This window comes from Poromitra crassiceps, assembly GCF_964638095.1.
Source record: "Poromitra crassiceps genome assembly, chromosome: 4".
Taxonomy (NCBI): Eukaryota; Metazoa; Chordata; class Actinopteri; order Beryciformes; family Melamphaidae; genus Poromitra; species Poromitra crassiceps.
The window spans coordinates 75,016,037-75,035,658 of NC_139626.1; the positions used below are offsets into that span (position 1 = coordinate 75,016,037).

Consider the following 19,622-nt stretch of genomic DNA (forward strand, 5'->3'; position numbering starts at 1 on the left):
GGTCATTTATTAAGGGTTACTTAATGCATAATAAGTTCAATATTAAGTTAAGTAAGACAGTGATTCTCCAACTTTTCACATCAAGGACCCCTAAACGAGAAAAGAGACATTAAGGCAGTGTGTGCGTGTGTGTGTGTGTGTGTGTGTGTGTGTGTGTTCAGTAGGCTGTTTGGAGTTAAGGGTTAGCTGTGTGTTAAGTGTGTATTCAGTAGGCTGTTTGGAGTTAGCTGTGTGTGTGTGTGTGTGTGTGTGTGTGTGTGTAGGTGTGTGTGTGTGTGTTTGGCAGAGAGAGAGTGATGGTGGGGGATCGATGGATGCGGTTGTCGGTCTCACACACACACACACACACACACACACACACACACGCACATCGGAGGAGGCAGACGCTGGATTAGGGGGTCTGGTTGATTTTGCGTGCGACTCCACCATCTTACATCACTGATGAGGTCTGCCAATTCACTCCACGAGTTCTGATGACATCCACACACACACACACACACCCACACACACACACACACACACACACACACACACACACACACACACACACACACACACACACACACACGACTCACCAGCGGTCTGCAGCCGGGGAGGATGCTCAAATCGTCCCATTGTGTCGTGGGCAGTGGGCCTTCACTCTTGTGACCCCGCCCTCCAGTTCAGTTACACGTGATAATGGTCTCTTCATGTTGGTGCATGAGGGTGTGTCAGGCTAGATGGAGGGGTTTTACACCTGGGGGGGGGGGGTGTGGGAGCTGGGGGGGTGTGGGAGCTGGAGGGGTGTGGGAGCTGGGGGGGTGTGGGAGCTGGAGGGGTGTGGGAGCTGGGGGGGTGTGGGAGCTGGAGGGGTGTGGGAGCTGGAGGGGTGTGGGAGCTGGGGGGGTGTGGGAGCTGGAGGGGTGTGGGAGCTGGAGGGGTGTGGGAGCTGGAGGGGTGTGGGAGCTGGAGGGGTGTGGGAGCTGGGGGGGTGTGGGAGCTGGAGGGGTGTGGGAGCTGGGGGGGTGTGGGAGCTGGAGGGGTGTGGGAGCTGGAGGGGTGTGGGAGCTGGGGGGTGTGGGAGCTGGGGGGGTGTGGGAGCTGGGGGGGTGTGGGAGCTGGAGGGGTGTGGGAGCTGGAGGGGTGTGGGAGCTGGGGGGTGTGGGAGCTGGGGGGGTGTGGGAGCTGGAGGGGTGTGGGAGCTGGAGGGGTGTGGGAGCTGGGGGGTGTGGGAGCTGGGGGGGTGTGGGAGCTGGGGGGGTGTGGGAGCTGGGGGGGTGTGGGAGCTGGAGGGGTGTGGGAGCTGGAGGGGTGTGGGAGCTGGGGCGTGTGGGAGCTGGGGGGGTGTGGGAGCTGGAGGGGTGTGGGAGCTGGAGGGGTGTGGGAGCTGGGGGGTGTGGGAGCTGGAGGGGTGTGGGAGCTGGAGGGGTGTGGGAGCTGGGGGGTGTGGGAGCTGGGGGTCACACCCCACAGCCCACCCCACACCCCTGTGTTGACTCACAGTAGGGCTGTCGAAGAATATTCTATATTCAAATATAAAAATGTAAATAATATTAAAATATGAAAAATACAGTTGAATGAGATCTCTGACATACGTGCTCTCACTCACACACACACACACACACACACACACACACACACACACACACACACACACACACACACACACACACACACACACACACAGACACACACACACACACACAAACATCCATCTGGCTTACACTGTTAATTATTAATCTCTCTCTCTCTCTCTCTCTCTCTCTCTCACACACACACACACACACACACACACAGACACACACACACACACACACACACACACACACACACACACACACACACACAAACATCCATCTGGCTTACACTGTTAATTATTAATCTCTCTCTCTCTCTCTCACACACACACACACACACACACACACACACACAGACACACACACACACACACACACACACACACAGTATCAGTTCAGTCTACTCACTGTCACCAGCGAGGCAGCAGGTTATCTCCAACATGAAAAGGTATCGTATCAACTCTTTCCATGACAGTTGAACGTGTTTGATTCTTCAGTCTGTTAATGTTTCCTGTTGATTGATGTAACTGTAATAACAGTAATAACAGTAATAACTGTCAGACAGAAGAAGCCTCTGTGTGTGTGATCAGGAGGGGAAGTCTGCTTGGGTTGGAAATATGAAAACACTTTATGATAGTTTGTCAACACATCAGTGTTTGAGAGTTAACATTATGTAGGACTGAGCAATATATCAATATTAAATCAATGTGGTGATATGAGACTAGATATCGTCTTAGATTTTCGTTGGTGATATGGCATAAGTGTTGTCCTTTCCTGCTTTTAAAGGTATTTTGTCAACAATATTGTGATATTTGATTTTGTCCACATCGCACAGCCCTACATTACCGTCTAACATGTTGATTTGTTGTCATGTTTTTACAGTGAACACTGATGTCATAAATCTAAAACACTACCATCAAAATAGTCTTCATGTATGTTTTGGCTTCATGAGGCCATGTTACATATTCAAAATACATACAATTATGTGGAGATTGTTTCTTTCTCTTGTTTTGATAAAGTGTATGGTTACTGCCCCACCCCCTCTGCCCCGCCCCCTTCCATATAACATTTACTAATAGTTGATGCAAGACAATGTTACAATGTTTCCTATTTATCAAAACTCTGTCATTTCATTGATCAGTACAATGAGAAACACTACAAAGTCAATGTTGAGACTGTCTTTCTGGGTATGATGTCATGATAAATCAGTGGACAGATAGAAAAAGATAAGAAAGGAAATATGTACAAAATGACTGACTGAACTGAGTGTAGAAGTCACCTGAGGCCTCTTTATACTCTATAGTGTTTTTCCAGGTGAGTTTTCCCAGGTGAGACATGAGTTCAGTTCAGTTATCTTTATAGCCCCTTATCACACAAGCACGTCTCAGAGGCTTTTACAGCATCAGCACAGTCATATATTAAATCATATACATAGGTTACATATTATGTACAGTACATCATATACATTCCAACATACCAACACACCACATTTTGACACTGACTTGAGACCAGCTGCTCATCAGCATGTTGCATTTTGAAGGCTAGTGTTTTCCAGCTGATATAAGTCTGCTAAATGATGCAACTTGTGTTGAGAGTTTTGAGAAAATGTGGTTTAGACTTTAGAATGATATGTGAGTGAGAGCAATGGAACTGTGCTTAGAGTTGATCAGTTTGGAGTCATGCTTTTGATACATGAGCTTCAACTTTTCAGAACTGTGTGCATAATTCAATTGTGTGTGTGTGTGTGTGTGTGTGTGTGTGTGTGTGTGTGTGTGTGTGTGTAGCGAAGCTTTGGGGCTTGCTGGAGGCAAAGCTTTGGGGCTTGCCTCGTGAAGTGTGCTGGATCGTGGATGAAGGCTCACGCGCTCTGATCGGTCAGAATCACGGGGATGGAGATAGGGGCCGACTGGTCGGTCCTGGGACGCGGTTGAAATACCACTGGTATGACTGCGTGTAAGACAGTCTGTCGCCAGGGCCTGGCCGGTTGCAAGATGGCTAGGATTCAGTTCGGGTCCGGGTTTGGTTTCGCTAATGGTTGACATTATTAGGGTGGTAAGGATGCCTGAGCAGATCTCTCGGAAGAGGTGTAGCGTCACGGAACACTGTGTTTATATGGTCGCGTTCCGGTGTATGACATCACGTCATTGGTGATGTCACAACGTTCGAGGGAACTATGACATCATCGGTGCTATGTCTGACGTCGCCGATGACCTCACAGGTGAACTCTATGCTATGACATCGTTGTCATCGTTGATGATGTCATCATCATTACGTCCTTGGCGCGCCGGCTGGTAGGCATCGACTGCCCCAAGAGCAGGCCTGACGGTGGGCCATTATGGACCGTTTCTACAGCCGCTCCCAGATTCCTGTGGGGAATCTGTATTCTTCCAGAAATGGCCGGAATGGCCCTCCAGTCCCAGCTGGTATAAGCAGGGCTTGGTTGATTATTCTGGGAGTGAGGGGGGCTGTGGTCCGCCTGGCCACCAGCCGGGTGTAGGCACGGGTCCGTGCGCCGTCGTCCAGTCCCGTACATCACAAGAGCCAAGATTTGGTGACTGTCCTCGTTGGCCAGGATGTGTGTGGGATCCTACTGCAGTAGCGAGCTGTAATGGCCTCTGGGGGCTGGAGCTTCCAGTTGATGAAACTCAGCGGCGTGAGGTCAGCGCGGGAGCCGCTCAGGAGCCAGGGGTCTACCCATCCTACCCATCCTACCCAGCTACTGCGGTAGTGAGGAGCCTCTGGTTCTGGTGGCTTGAGTTTCCAGTCGAGGAACCTCAGCGGCGTAGGGTCGGTGAGGAAGCAGTTTGTCTGCCCTCGTTGGAGGGAGGCCTCTGCCCCTAGTGTCTCGTTGGCCGCCCCGTGGAGCGCCGGTGTGGCATCCTCACTGAGGGCACCGAAGGTCGTACACTCCTCCGGCTTGGGGGGAGCCGACCTGAGGCCACCGTAAATCGGCTTCAACTCCTCGCTCTTATCCGCGGTCGTGGGGAGTCGGGGTGTCTTTGGCCAGCGATCTGGGCTGAGAAGAGGTGGTCCGCAACCCCGACTGCTGGTGGTGAGTGCGGGAACAGGCCTTCCCCACACGGTGTCGACCACAACAGCTACCTGTGATTGCGGTGGGTCGTCCTCCCACTCTTCCCAGGCCTGCAGCAGTGTCTCGGGTAGGACTGGATCATCCCAGCCTGGTTCCCATTTCCATCGGTGCTGTATGAGCAGGATAAGATGGATCCTCCCGAACTGATGGAAGGGCAAATTCCTCGGGCGGGATTCCTGCTGCAGGGCGGTGATGGGGTAAGGTTGCTCGCCTAGACCAAGGTTCGGTTCCGTAAAGGCTCTCTCGGTGCAATAGGTCTGCTCTGGGCAAATTGCCGGCGAGACGATGAGGGAGACGGCCGCCCCGTGAAGCATCTGGGGCTCCTGCCTCGGCATCCGCAAAGGCATGTCCGCTTGCTCTACTTGCTCGGACTTCTTGGCCTCCCTAGAGGTCTTGGCTGGAGTTGTCTCCATGAGCCCGGGCAGGGCCAGGAGGTGAATTCTGGGAATAGGTAGTTGAGATGGCTGGTCCCGTCCTCTGGGGGGGTCCCAGCTCTCGACCTCGGCTATCCTGGGGTGGTTGATGCCGTCCAGCTGACTGTGCCCTGTGCTGTTGGTCTCAACGTTCGCCGTGCCTCCCTGAGTCTGGTGTATCTCGGTGGCGGGCTTGGCCGCCCCGTTGCACTCTATTGCATGCTCAGGGTCGGCAACCTTTGTCGGCGGACGTGTCCTGGGTGCGGGTGTCGGTGGCTGGGCAGTGGAACCGGGGGTTCCCTAGCCTGGGTCGTTGGCTCTGGGGCCGCCGTGCTGACCTGACCCTGGTCTTGGGAGGTGAGAGGCACAGGTGGAACTGCCGGGTCCCCGGCAAGCAGGCGGGCGCGAGGCCGGGCCGATACGTGCTCCTGCTCGACTTGCAGCCGGGCACGAAGCCGGGCCTCGTGGTGGGCCAGCTCAGCTCCCGCAGGTGTCGGCTTCTCTCCAGGCGGCGGGTGATCCGCTCTTTAGCTTGGAGGGCCTCTGCCTGGATCTGCTGGGCTTCCTCTTCGGCCTGTTGGGCCTCTGCTTGGACCTCTGCTTGGACCCGTTGAGCCTCTGCTTTGACCCGTTGAGCCCCTTCTTGGACCCGTTTTTGGGCCCGCTGGGCCTCTCTGGCTTGCTTTGTCAGCCAGTCGTACTCCTCATGAGCTTCCTCCTCGTCCGCGTATTGGCGGCGAAGGCTCTCGCTCTCGGCCTTGTATTCCTCGTAAGCGGCCGCTTGGGCTGAGGAATACGCGTGGGCGCGTAGCGGGTGACCGTGAGCTGGCGCTAGAGTGTTGCGATGCACTATGGTGGGAGCGGTGACTGCTAGCGCTGCAGGATACATAGGCGTCTCTGTCGTCATAGGTCAAACCTCCATGACCTGACCTGTCCCGACTTGACTGGTGGCCAGCTTGATGGGACCTGCCAGTGCGTTGGGATTCCTTGAAGTATTCAGTGATGTCCCGGTTGGTCTCCCTTTGGCGCGCGATCTCATGTTCGAACTCGGCTCTTGTCTGGGCTGCCTGAGCAGGGAGTCGGTTTTGCTGGTGGCTACGGATGAGCTCCTGCCCCGGTTGGATCGTCTGGTCGGAGTGTAGGGGGTCTCGCCGTTTAGTACTACTCCGAACGCTGGGTACTTGGCTGTATCCGGATTCGATCTGGTGGGGGAAGGGTTGCTCCTCTGGTCGACGAGATGTCGTGACCAGGGCGAGCTCACCTGACTCCTGCTCCATCTCTGAGCGTCGCAAGTCCTCGATCCGGCTCGAAGGACCAAATTGTAGCGAAGCTATTATGCTCGCTGGAGGCAAAGCCCTGGGGGTTGCCTCGTGAATTGTGCTGGATCGTGGATGAAGGCTCATGCGCTCTGATCGGTCAGAATCACGGGGATGGAGATAGGGGCCGACTGGTCGGTCCTGGGACGCGGTTGAAATACAACTGGTATGACTGGGTGTAAGACAGTCTGTCGCCAGGGCCTGGCCGGTTGCAAGATGGCTAGGATTCAGTTCGGGTCCGGGTTTGGTTTCGCTAATGGTTGACATTATTAGGGTGGTAAGGATGCCTGAGCAGATCTCTCGGAAGAGGTGTAGCGTCACGGAACACTGTGTTTATATGGTCGCGTTCCGGTGTATGACATCACGTCATTGGTGATGTCACAACGTTCGAGGGAACTATGACATCATCGGTGCTATGTCTGACGTCGCCGATGACCTCACAGGTGAACTCTATGCTATGACATCGTTGTCATCGTTGATGATGTCATCATCATTACGTCCTTGGCGCGCCGGCTGGTAGGCATCGACTGCCCCAAGAGCAGGCCTGACGGTGGGCCATTATGGACCGTTTCTACAGTGTGTGTGTGTGTGTGCGTGGTGTGTGTGTGGTGTGTGTGTGTGTGTGTGTGTGTGTGTGTGTGTGTGTGTGTGTGTTTGAATCAGAGCAGGAAGTCTCTTTAGTTCACTGGAGGTCACATGTCACCATCTGATCCACATCAGAACATTCTACACTTTAGACTTTGATCCTTATGTCATGTTATATGGCTGTTTGTTCATCTTTCTTCAGGCAAGGCAGCACAGCTTTATAGCACAGTCATACACTGAGACAAGTCAAAGTGCTTTAAATAGTCATAAAAATACAGGTAAAATATTAACAGACGAGATATAATACTTCAAAAGGCAGGTCACATGATCTTTCCATCAAGTTACTTCATGTTTGAATAGAAGCAGTGATGAAATCCATGTTGCTTATTATAATGCACTTCACTGTTTTCTACTACAACACATACTTTTAAAGGTTTATTCCACTAAAACACTAGCCTGGGTAAACCCATCCCCCACGTGACCTGCTCTCAGACCTGTTCTCAGTCACTATCCTAGTGACTGGGAACTGAGAGAGCAGGTCACGTGGGGGCTGGGTTTACCTAGGCTACTAAAACACTAGTACTACTGCTGCTGCTTTAAAGGCACATTTAACTTAAATAAACCTTTTTCTCTCACATAGCCAAACATCAGTCTGAGGAGAGGATATGTTGGGGCCTTGAGAATTGTGTGCTCTTCCTTTATGACAACTTGCTCATAGATGGACTGAATAGACTTCTGTCATATAGAGCAGCTCAGGAATGAGTCCAGATTCCAGAAGTAGCATGTTGGAGCTTACAGGGGAAAGTTAATGGGCTTTTAGAATGTGGATTTCACTTAAATGCATAAAATAAGGTCTGTGGTTAAATAAAGTTTATGGGAGCGGTGATTTGTGTTCCGCAGGATAATCTTCACAAACGTGAATCACTTTTATGACTTTTGAAAGATAAATGCGTAAAAAGAAAATATTCTTAGGAAACGCCCTTAGGAAACCCTAACCCTTTGTGTGTGTGTGTGTGTGTGTGTGTGTGTGTGTGTGTGTGTGTGTGTGTGTGTGTGTGTGTGTGTGTGTGTGTGTGCGGTTGTGTTTTGGGTAGGTGGGAGATGCCTTCCAGGTCTCCGACTCCGACCCCACAGACCCCTCGAACCTCTCCCCAGACCCTAACCCTAACCTCTCCCCAGACCCTCACCCTAAACCTAACCTCTTTCCAGACGCAAACCTCTCCCCAGACCCTCACCCTAAACCTAACCTCTCCCCAGACCCTCACCCTAAACCTAACCTCTCCAGAAGCCACGCCCCAGCCCTGTATAAACTCCCATTGACAAAAACGCTACCATTTTACAATTTCGGAGGCAAAATTGTAAAATGGTAACATTTCCCGCTTTGGACCAACGTTGCTATTTTACAATTGTCTGTGAGACTGTGATGCACAAACATCAGGACTGTGTGTGTGTGTGTGTGTGTGTGTGTGTGTGTGTGTGTGTGTGTGTGTGTGTGTGTGTGTGTGTGTGTGTGTGTGTTTGTGTGTGTGAGAGAGAGAGAGAGAGAGAGAGAGATCTGAGATCTGAGACAGTTCTAAGACACTATAGGCCTGTTCTATATTACAGCTTTTTTCATATAGTTGGATTTTGGTCACAGTAAAGTCATCTGTCCTCCACTCGCCCCTCTGAGTGTATGAATATTTGAACTGTAAATTATGTTGTTGAAAAGAAATGGAGTCTGAGTTTGAATAACTATGAAAATATTGAATGAACTGAAGTGTAAAGTGCACCCCCTGCAGGTGACCTAATGGAGCCAGATTTTTTAATTAGGTAATTAGGGCAGATTAATCGCAGAATCTGCGATGCTGCACAGCTTCCACTGGTCACACAGCAACACACATCACTACACAGGTATTCCACTATGTCTAATCTGCCTTGGGGGGTTTATTGCACTCAGGATCCAGCAGGAGAGACCCGACTCTCCTCAACCCATCTGCTGTGTGTCTCGGAAGAGCGACCGCTCAAAGCAGGGATGGATAATTCAGGATTTTAAAGATGGACACCATTCTTCTGAAGAGAAGTAAGTTGTTCCAGCGTTACAATGTTACTGAGCTGTCCAGTATGACCAGTCTGTAACCGGATTAGGGTTAGTTACTGGTCTGTTACTGTGACATACTGTCTGTCTGTCTGTCTAACCTTGTTACATCAGCTCTGCTTTGTCCATCCTGTGTTTCTATCAGGATCCAGCAGGACAGAGCAGACTCCTCTGTCCAAAGCTGTGTGTCCATGAAGAGTGACCAGTCTATGGATCATCCTTTTGTCTTCAAACCTGGACACCACTCTACTGATAAAAGGTACAAACTTAAAACTGGTGAAAACAGATGTGTTTGTTGTCATCTGACTCAAAGTATCTTTGTACCACATGGTTTCTTCAGAGTCCATGTTGTTATGTACAGTATGTCTAAAAAGTATTTGAATACATGACGTACTTACCTGTCAAACGATGGGAGGAGCACCTGAAGGCAGCAGGAATCTCTGTAAAGTGACAACAGCTTCATGAGTTGGTAAATCTAGGAGATAATGAGGTGAATATTGGACTTTTAGACCCACTAGGCATCTTGTGCGCTACGCACGCTTGATTCCTAGGCTTGTCCGCTGCACGGCCTCGCCTGTCCTGCAGCTCGCTGAGCTGGCCCTGCAGCTCATGTACCGGCCCGCTCGGCTACACACACACACACACACACACACACACACACACACACACACTTCTCATTCTTATTCTATAGGCTTCTCCTTCTTATTATAGAAAGAGAAACTGCCCAATGGGGAGCTCCCCTGAGAATACCTTCAAGGCTTTATTCTGTTTGTATTCATACTGCCAATAGGAACTCTGAAGTGACGTAACCATGCTAACCGCTACTAGTAGCCTTACTTACAGCAAAGAAAGTGAGAGTTCACAGGGCATTGTCTAACAGTTAGCTAGCTAATGTTAGCTTGCTAAAAAAAAAAGCAAGTTTTGATATTGCCTCAGGACATTTCTAGAAGTTACTGTAGACCAATCAATGCATTACGTCTGGACGACTAAATAAAATAATAATTATTAGTATTATTAGTACCTACCTACCTACCTACCTACCTACCTACATACTGTACCTACTGTACCCTACTTTACCTACCTTTAGTACCTACCTACCTACCTACCTACCTAATGGTTCCTCTTGTGCTGGGAAAGTAGCCTCCCTACCCTGAAGTAGGAGCAAAAAAAGTCCCTTAAAATGGCTTTCTAAGAATTATGATTGTTCTCAGTTCTTTCTGTGTGACACAATCAAAAGGGGGGAGTTCCTCCAACTTTTTTTAGAACTATGAAGAAGTTCCTCCAGTCCGGAAGCACCTATGACATCATTGTTGCATGTGTGTGTGTGTGTGTGTGTGTGCGTGTGTGTGTGTGTGTGTGTGTGTGTGTGTGTGTGTGTGTGTGTGTGTGTGTGTGTGTGTGTGTGTGTGTGTGTGTTAGAGAGAGAGACATGATATGATGGTATAACCTACTATCTGATGTTTTGTCCCCCCAGAGTTTACCAGGAGAGGTCAGAGGTTCCCAGTGGTCAGTCTGCCCAGGAGCCTCAACCAGACTTGGACATATTTATGGTGTGGAAATGAACAAAAACACGTTTGACTTCACCAACGAGTCGAATTCAAAACAAAGATTCTGTCTCCATGCTGCACTCTTTAGCCCAGCAGGCTTTCAGTCTATGATGGATCTGATGTGTTCCATGATTTTAGTAAGAACGTTTAATTTATATGATTCTGTTCCAGCTGCTTGAGGAGAACATCACCACCTTTGTGAAGAAGGAGCTGAGAAGGATCCAGAGGGTTCTGAGTCCAGATGAGCCAGAATGCTCAGAGAGTCAGAGGGAGGATGAGGAGGTGGTGGATGGTGAGGAGGAAGAGCAGAGGAGGAGCAGCAGAGATGATTTTCTAAACATCACACTGTTCTTCCTGAGGAACATGAAGCAGGAGGAGCTGGCTGACTCTCTGCAGCACAGTAAGAGGCTTTCAACAGCTTTAACATGATGGAGATGGGACAGGGTGGAAAATGAGAGATGGATTTAAATCAACAGGTTCTCATTACCAGTGTGTCAAAATACGTTGATTTGTCATGCGCCCCTCGATGTCATTATTATTATTAGCCGAGCCCTGACTCTTTTCCTGCTTATTTGGTCGAGGAGGTCGACTGCGACCGGCTGCCACTGGACACGGCTACCGGCTACTGTGGCTACCGGCTACTGTGGCTACCGGCTACTGTGGCTACCGGCTACTGTACATGTGGCTACCAGCGGCCCGGCAACATTTCACGGGAGCCACGTCTCGAATCCTGGGTAAATTTAGGCAAGCACAATAACTTGGTTGGGTTTAGGGAAGTACAATAACCTTAAGTTTAGGCAACAAAAGCAACTTGGTTGGAGTTATGGTTCAGCTCAGGATTTGAAACAGGTCTCTCATGATGAGAAAGTTACAAGCTGGGAACACTACAGGTCCACAGCACTTCTCCCTATAGCGTGACTTTGACCTACTTAAGCCTAGACTGTTATTACATTCAAGACCACTGGGGGTGGTCACGAGGTGACCTCCAGATGGTTCTTCTTGGTTCTTCTTCTGTATATTATGATGTGAAGGTACTCTTTCTCGTTCACAATAACGACGCCAAGGTGCCGTGACAAATCAACACATTTTGATGTACTGGGAGTGAGAGCAGGTTGATTTAAATATATACATCTAAATATTTATCAAACGAGACCAAATCAGTTCAAGATGAATTATCTGCCATAGATGCAAGCTCTTCATCAGTCTGATGAAGAGCTTGATGCTCGAAATGTTACTTTAATCTTTTGCTGCTAATAAATCAGTGTAAACGGAGCCCTGCAGTGTGCCAGCTGTTTTTATTAATTTTTTGAAGATATACATTTACCAGGAAATGTTCACTCTTTGATGTTATTTGTTTGTTCTTTCAGAAACTCTTTCTGCCATCTGCCAACATGAACTCAAATGTAATCTGAAGGAGAGGTTTCAGCGTGTGTTTGAAGGGATTGCTAAAGCAGGAAACCCAACTCCTCTGAATCAGATGTACACAGAGCATTACCTCAGAGAGGGAGGGAGTGGAGAGGTCAATGATGAACATGAGGTGAGACAGATTGAAGCAGCATCCAGGAAACCAGCGAGACCAGAAACACGAATCAAATGTGAAGACATCTTTAAACCCTTACCTGGAAGAGACAAACCAACCAGAACATTGATGACAAAGGGAGTGGCTGGCATTGGGAAAACAGTCTTAACACAAAAGTTCCCTCTGGACTGGGCTGAAGACAAAGCCAACCAGGATATACAGTTCACATTTCCATTCACTTTCCGAGAGCTGAATCTGCTGAAAGGGAAAAAGTACAGCTTGGTGGAACTTCTTCATCGCTTCTTCCCTGAGACCAAAAAAGCAAGAATTTGCAGGTTTGACAAGTACCAGGTTGTGTTCATCTTTGACGGTCTGGATGAGTGTCGACCTCCTCTAGACTTCAAGAACTACGAGATCCTGACTGATGTTACAGAGTCAGCCTCAGTGGACGTGCTGCTGACAAACCTCATCAGGGGGAAACTGCTCCCCAAATCTCGCATATGGATGACCACACGACCTGCAGCAGCCAATCAGATCCTTGCTGAGTGCGTTGACATGGTGACAGAGGTGAGAGGGTTCACTGACCCACAGAAGGAAGAGTACTTCAAGAAAAGATTCAGAGATAAGAAGCAAGCCAGAAGAATCATCTCCCACATCAAGACTTCACGAAGCCTCCACATCATGTGCCACATCCCGGTCTTCTGCTGGATCACTGCTAATGTTCTGGAGTCTTTGTTGAAAACCAGTAAGAGAGAAGACCTGCCCAAGACGCTGACTGAGATGTACATCCACTTCCTGGTTGTTCAGTCCAAACTACAGAACGTCAAGTATCATGGGAGAACTGAGGCAGCTCCACACTGGACGACAGAGAGCAGGGAGATGATTCTCTCTCTGGGAAAACTGGCTTTTGAGCAGATGGAGAAAGGCAACCTGATCTTCTATGAAGCCGACCTGACAGAGTGTGGCATTGATATCACAACAGCTTCGGTGTACTCAGGAGTGTTCACACATATCTTTAAAGAGGAGTGTGGGCTGTACCAGGACCAGGTCTTCTGCTTTGTACATCTGAGCATTCAGGAGTTTCTGGCTGCTGTTTATGTCATCGTCTCATTCATCGACTCCGGCGTCAATCTGCTGTCAGAACCACAATCAACCTCCAGAGACAAATCTCAGGTAATTCACCTCTGCCAGAGTGCTGTGGACAAGGCCTTACAGAGCCCAAATGGACACCTGGACTTGTTCCTCCGCTTCCTCCTGGGTCTTTCACTGCAGACGAATCAGAGTCTCCTGCAAGGCCTGCTGACACAGAGAGGAAGTACCTCACAGACCAATCAGAAAACAGTCCAGTACATCAAGGAGAAGATCAGGGACATTCCTTCTGCAGAGAGAAGCATCAATCTGTTCCACTGCCTGAATGAGCTGAATGACCATTCTCTAGTGGAGGAGATCCAATATTACCTGAGATCAGGAAGTCTCTCCACAAATAAACTTTCCTCTGCTCAGTGGTCGGCTCTGGTCTTCATCTTACTGTCATCAGAAAAAGACCTGGAGGTGTTTGACCTGAAGAAATACTTTGCTTCAGAGGAGGCTCTTCTGAGGCTGCTTCCAGTTGTCAAAGCCGCAAATAAATCTGTGTAAGTGCATAGCAAACTGATAGATTCACTATATGATGTGATCTTTAAAACAGGATAGAAAATACATATTTTAATGTTTGTCTTCATCACTAATTCTTCAGGCTGAGTGGCTGTCAGCTGTCAGAGAGAAGCTGTGAAGCTCTGGCCTCAGTTCTCAGCTCCCAGTCCTCTAGTCTGAAAGAGCTGGACCTGAGTAACAACGACTTGCATGATCCAGGCGTGAAGCTTCTCTCTGCTGGACTGGAGAGTCCACACTGCAGACTGGAAACTCTCAGGTCAGGATAACTGTTCAACAGACACATTAAATTCTGCATTAGCCTATATGCACATTAATGTCAGTGAAAATACCTGAGTGAATGTTATTGACTTTAAAAAAATCCATACAGTAAGTTAGGCCTCCAGCTGTTTCAAGTGGTTTCACATAGACAGACAGACAGACAGACAGACAGACAGACAGACAGACAGACAGATTTTTGGCAGTTTGTAAGCAAAAAAATAAAATTACCTTAGTTTTAAACTTTTTCCCCATTGTTCTCAGGTGTGACCAAAATGATCACTTTATTATGTACATATATAGTAAGTTAGGCCTCCAGCTGTTTCAAGCGGTTTCACATAGACAGACAGACAGACAGACAGACAGACAGACAGACAGACAGACAGACACACACCACAATCTCTCCATATACAGACAGACATGCTGTTGACGCCATTTTGCATATTTCTCTTATTGATTCATAATTCATGTTGTGTTGAGACATCATGCATTTTCTGTTTATTATGCCAATCATGTTTGGACTGTGTCGTGCTGAGGTTTTGTTGTTTGGTTGATTGTTGCTATTATTGTGATGATTATGATGATTTGATGCTGAATAGGAGCGTCACCTATTAGGGGGTGGATGCACCCTGTGCACACTGATTAGAGCAAGCGGACAGGTGCTGCTCACTAGAGTTGAAGGGCAAACAATTTTCAACCGCATTTGTTTATAGCCTACGAGATCCTTATGTTTTAAGTTGGATAACTGTGATGTTTTGCTGTCCAAATAAAAGGACATATTGTGACATTGAGAACAAGTGAATGCGCGTTGATTTTACGGACCGCTCTAACACATGCACCATATTGCTGCTATTTTTGGCAGTTTGTAAGCAAAAAATAAAATTACTGTTTTAAAATTTTTTTCCATTGTTCTCGGTTGTGACAAGGCGCAAAATGATCACTGTAAGCAGAGTATTGATCACTATAAGCAAACTATTTAAACAGCATGTGTATAGGAATGATTCAGGACCAAGCTTTTTGATCAATATAATCAGTTGATCACTATAACCGTGATCACTATAAGCAGATTCCACTGTAGTGAGTTTTCATTGAGAGTTGGGATCTCTCTTTCACAAAACCTGTGCAAAAGCTCACAACACTCAATAATAAACAATCAATAAATGATTATTGCTGGGTGATGTTGCTGAAAATGTTATACACTTTTCATATGATCATATATAATTTTATCACAGTATGTGAAATCACCATTCTGTCAAATGTTTTAAAGGGTTAATGTTTATCCTGAATATAAGTTTAAATATATCAGTAAACTTGTATTTAAAACACGTCTTTATTGCTAGAATAAAAGTAAAAACACTAGATGTTCCTCAGTAGAGCTCAGAATTCCACCAACTCTCTGAATTTGGAGGTTGTACTGGTCAGCTTCCAGGTGTGAATGTGTGTGTGTGTGTGTGTGTGTGTGTGTGTGTGTGTGTGTGTGCAGGCCCGTAGCCACCATTGTGGATACCGAGGTCATGACCTCGGTATTCTTTCCGACCAAAAATAACTTGATATTCGTGCGGCAAAGATATTACAACGCCAAAATTACGATGGAGTGACTCCTCTTCTCAATAGACGATCTTTGGTCGACGCGGTGCATAATTTGTGGGACGGCCAGTACTAATGCTTGCTTCGGGTGATGGAGTGAGTGGTCAAGTCATCATAGACGATCTTCGGCAGTATTTTGTCAACAGTGACTGCAGCCAGCCAGCGTGTGTGAGGAGGAAGAATAAGGTGCTCTTATGCTCGAGCGAAGCATACACAGCGACCTGAGGTAAGTAGGTAACATAATAGTGTGGGCTGCTTGCTTGCTTCTTGTAACTGTGTCTTAGAATTAGTAATAGGCATTGCCTGTGCATGATGAAAGTAACGTTAAAATGAATGAATGAAGCCTAGCAGTGTGCGGTGGGCGGGAGGGCGGCTAGGCCTACTGCTAACGCTAGTTAATTCAAACATTCATTTCAATGGTAGACCGTCGTTCATTCATTTTAACGTTACTTTCAAGTTTCATGCAAGCACAGCCTGTGCTTGCATGAAAGTAACAGCCTGTGCTTGCATGAAAGTAACGTTAAAATGAATGAATGAAGCCTTAGCCTAGCAGCAGTGCGGTGGGCGGGAGGGCAGCTACTAGTACTGCTAACTAACGCTAGTTAATTCAAACATTCATTTCAATAGTAGACCGTCAATGACATGTTTTACTTGGTTGAAATTCATCTTGAAATGAGGTCCCCTCTTTTTTCATTGCTAGATTATCCGAGCAGAGGCTGGTATTCACACATGAATATCAATTGACCGTGGATGTGTTTGCTTTCTTCACTAACACAGATAGACCATGAAAAGATTCCATCAAACAAAGCTCAGCTTTGGAAAACGAACTGAGGAGGAGAGTGAAAGTCAAAGAAAAAGAAGTAGAGGTGATGATGGCGGTACACTGCCCACTCTTCACATGATGGGATCATGGAAATTAGCATGTCACTGTGCTTTTCAGCACAAACAAAAACAGACTAGATCCAATTCAAACAATGTAATTACTAATTACATTGTGACCTATAGGCTACACACAACAACAATCAGAATTATTTTATTTGACAAGGTATGTTTTCATATACTAGTAGGACATTGTCTTGGTGTGATTGGTGCTCAGGTAACATCTAATAGATTAGAACAAATATACAATATAAACAAATAAGATCTAAAGAATATAAAACTATTCACAGATATTTACAGTTACATGGTAAGTGGCAGCAGTAATGAGCTTGAACAACACCACATATTTATAGTGTAATAGTGAAGTGTAATTTATAGAGTAATATATTATCATTGTATGTGTGTATAGGTAGGTAGATAGATGGATAGATTTGCTTATGTTTATGTTCTGTTAAAAGTATATAATTTGGTGACAGGAGATGAACAACAGAGAGCAGACAAGCAGAGCCACACTGGAGCAGCCCAGGCTGGAAGAGAGGGGAGAGGAGGAGACCAACATCAACAACAGAGAGCATTATGTATGCCATACTATAATTATTATACTATTGCCATTTATCACAGACTTTATTATTACTATATACTATTTATCATACTGCTGCTACTATTAATAGTCTGTGTCTATATACTGTGGCGCCTGGTGAATTGTTATTTAATTGGTGATTGTATTGTATTGTACTGAATGGTTGCACGATGGGGAGCCTGGAATTTTGTTGTGTAAATTCTTATGCAATGACAAATAAACTACTACTACTACTACTACTACAGACAAGCAGAGCCACACTGGAGCAGCCCAGGCTGGAAGAGAGGGGAGAGGAGGAGACCAACAACAGCTAGAGAGCAGACAAGCAGAGCCACACTGGAGCAGCCCAGGCTGGAAGAGAGGGGAGAGGAGGAGACCAACAACAGAGAGCAGACAAGCAGAGCCACACTGGAGCAGCCCAGACTGGAAAAGAGGGGAGAGGAGGAGACCAACAACAGAGAGCAGACAAGCAGAGCCACACTGGAGCAGCCCAGACTGGAAAAGAGGGGAGAGGAGGAGACCAACATCAACAACAGAGAGCATTATGTATGCCATACTATAATTATTATACTATTGCCATTTATCACAGACTTTATTATTACTATATACTATTTATCATACTGCTGCTACTATTAATAGTCTGTGTCTATATACTGTGGCGCCTGGTGAATTGTTATTTAATTGGTGATTGTATTGTATTGTACTGAATGGTTGCACGATGGGGAGCCTGGAATTTCGTTGTGTAAATTCTTATGCAATGACAAATAAACTACTACTACTACTACTACTACAGACAAGCAGAGCCACACTGGAGCAGCCCAGACTGGAAAAGAGGGGACAGGAGGAGACCAACAACAGAGAGCAGACAAGCAGAGCCACACTGGAGCAGCCCAGGCTGGAAAAGAGGGGAGAGGAGGAGACCAACAACAGACAGCAGACAAGCAGAGCCACACTGGAGCAGCCCAGACTGGAAAAGAGGGGAGAGGAGGAGACCAACAACAGACAGCAGACAAGCAGAGCCACACTGGAGCAGCCCAGGCTGGAAAAGAGGGGAGAGGAGGAGACCAACAACAGAGAGCAGACAAGCAGAGCCACACTGGAGCAGCCCAGGCTGGAAAAGAGGGGAGAGGAGGAGACCAACAACAGAGAGCAGACAAGCAGAGCCACACTGGAGCAGCCCAGGCTGGAAAAGAGGGGAGAGGAGGAGACCAACAACAGAGAGCAGACAAGCAGAGCCACACTGGAGCAGCCCAGGCTGGAAAAGAGGGGAGAGGAGGAGACCAACAACAGAGAGCAGACAAGCAGAGCCACACTGGAGCAGCCCAGGCTGGAAAAGAGGGGAGAGGAGGAGACCAACAACAGACAGCAGACAAGCAGAGCCACACTGGAGCAGCCCAGACTGGAAAAGAGGGGAGAGGAGGAGACCAACAACAGAGAGCAGACAAGCAGAGCCACACTGGAGCAGCCCAGGCTGGAAGAGATGGGATAGGAGGAGAGGAGAGAGAGGTGAGAGGCCAGATAACTGATGTCAGTCAAAGAGACACTACTCTACATGAATTAGATCCTGCCAAGTTTAAAAATAAACAACTGACAGATGAAGAGAAGTACTGCCTACTCAAGAATAAGTGGTTCAAACATAACCATAAATACCCACAAACAAAGTTTTGTGAAAGGACCTTACGCTATAGTATGAATTGGGAGGAGAAATATCCGTGGCTTAGATATTCAGTTTCAGAAGATTCCGCCTACTGTGCTATCTGCATGTCATTCAGCAGAAAGAAAAGAAACACCATTTTCATAAACGAAGGATTTCGAGACTGGAAAAATGCTCTTGGGAAGAAGCGTGGAATCATTCCAAACCACAGTTGTAGTCCAGGGCACCTGCAGGCCTCTGAGTTCGCTGACAATTTTCTGTCAGTTGCACAAGAGCAACAGAAAAGCATTACCGGTAATTCCGTTTTAAGCAATGCATATGATGAGAAGGTTAGTAGGAATCGCAAAGCTCTCCTTTCCATCCTAGACATTATAATCAATATGTCAAAGAGGAACATAGCACTGCGTGGTACCTGGACAGGAATAGGTGAAGATGGCAACTTTGATCATTTCCTCAGATGGAAATCGTCATTCGATGCCACACTGAAACATCATCTCGAGACAGCACCAGCAAATGCCAAATACATAAGCCCAATGGTTCAAAATGAACTCATAGCATGCTGTGAAGCTGAGATTGTGGAGGACATAGTTAAAGAAATAAAAAAAGCCAAGTTTTTCACAGTCCTTGCAGATGAATCAATGGATGTGAGCGGGACAGAACAACTCTCTATCTGCATTCGCTACATAAACCATGACAATGGAGCCGAAATATGTGAAGAATTCTTGGGTTTCTGTCCTCTTGCCAAGCAAGATGCTGCATCTATTACAGAAGCCATCCTCTCTCAGTTGGAGAAGTGGGGTCTGGAGATTGAATATATCAGAGGGCAGGGGTATGATGGAGCCAGCACCATGAGTGGGCATGTGAGTGGTGTACAACAACGCATTCGAGATCGTCAACCACGGGCACTATACAC

General features: G+C 47.4%; 2 protein-coding genes across 2 annotated transcripts in view; both read left to right on the top strand.

Moving 5' to 3' along the window:
• LOC310775941 (NLR family CARD domain-containing protein 3-like) overlaps positions 1-19,622 on the top strand; it is a gene marked incomplete at its 3' end in the record, with an annotated part of 308,518 nt that overhangs the window by 95,441 nt on the left and 193,455 nt on the right. The window lies entirely within an intron of this gene.
• Positions 6,098-19,622, top strand: part of LOC310774950 (NLR family CARD domain-containing protein 3-like) — a gene marked incomplete at both ends in the record, with an annotated part of 26,574 nt that continues 13,049 nt past the window's right edge. The window contains 5 exons of the mRNA XM_083635040.1: positions 6,098-6,198; positions 10,510-10,585; positions 10,754-10,982; positions 11,950-13,735; positions 13,837-14,010. Of these exons, the coding sequence (XP_083491166.1) occupies positions 6,098-6,198; positions 10,510-10,585; positions 10,754-10,982; positions 11,950-13,735; positions 13,837-14,010 (2,366 nt within the window). The remainder of the gene's footprint in view (positions 6,199-10,509; positions 10,586-10,753; positions 10,983-11,949; positions 13,736-13,836; positions 14,011-19,622) is intronic.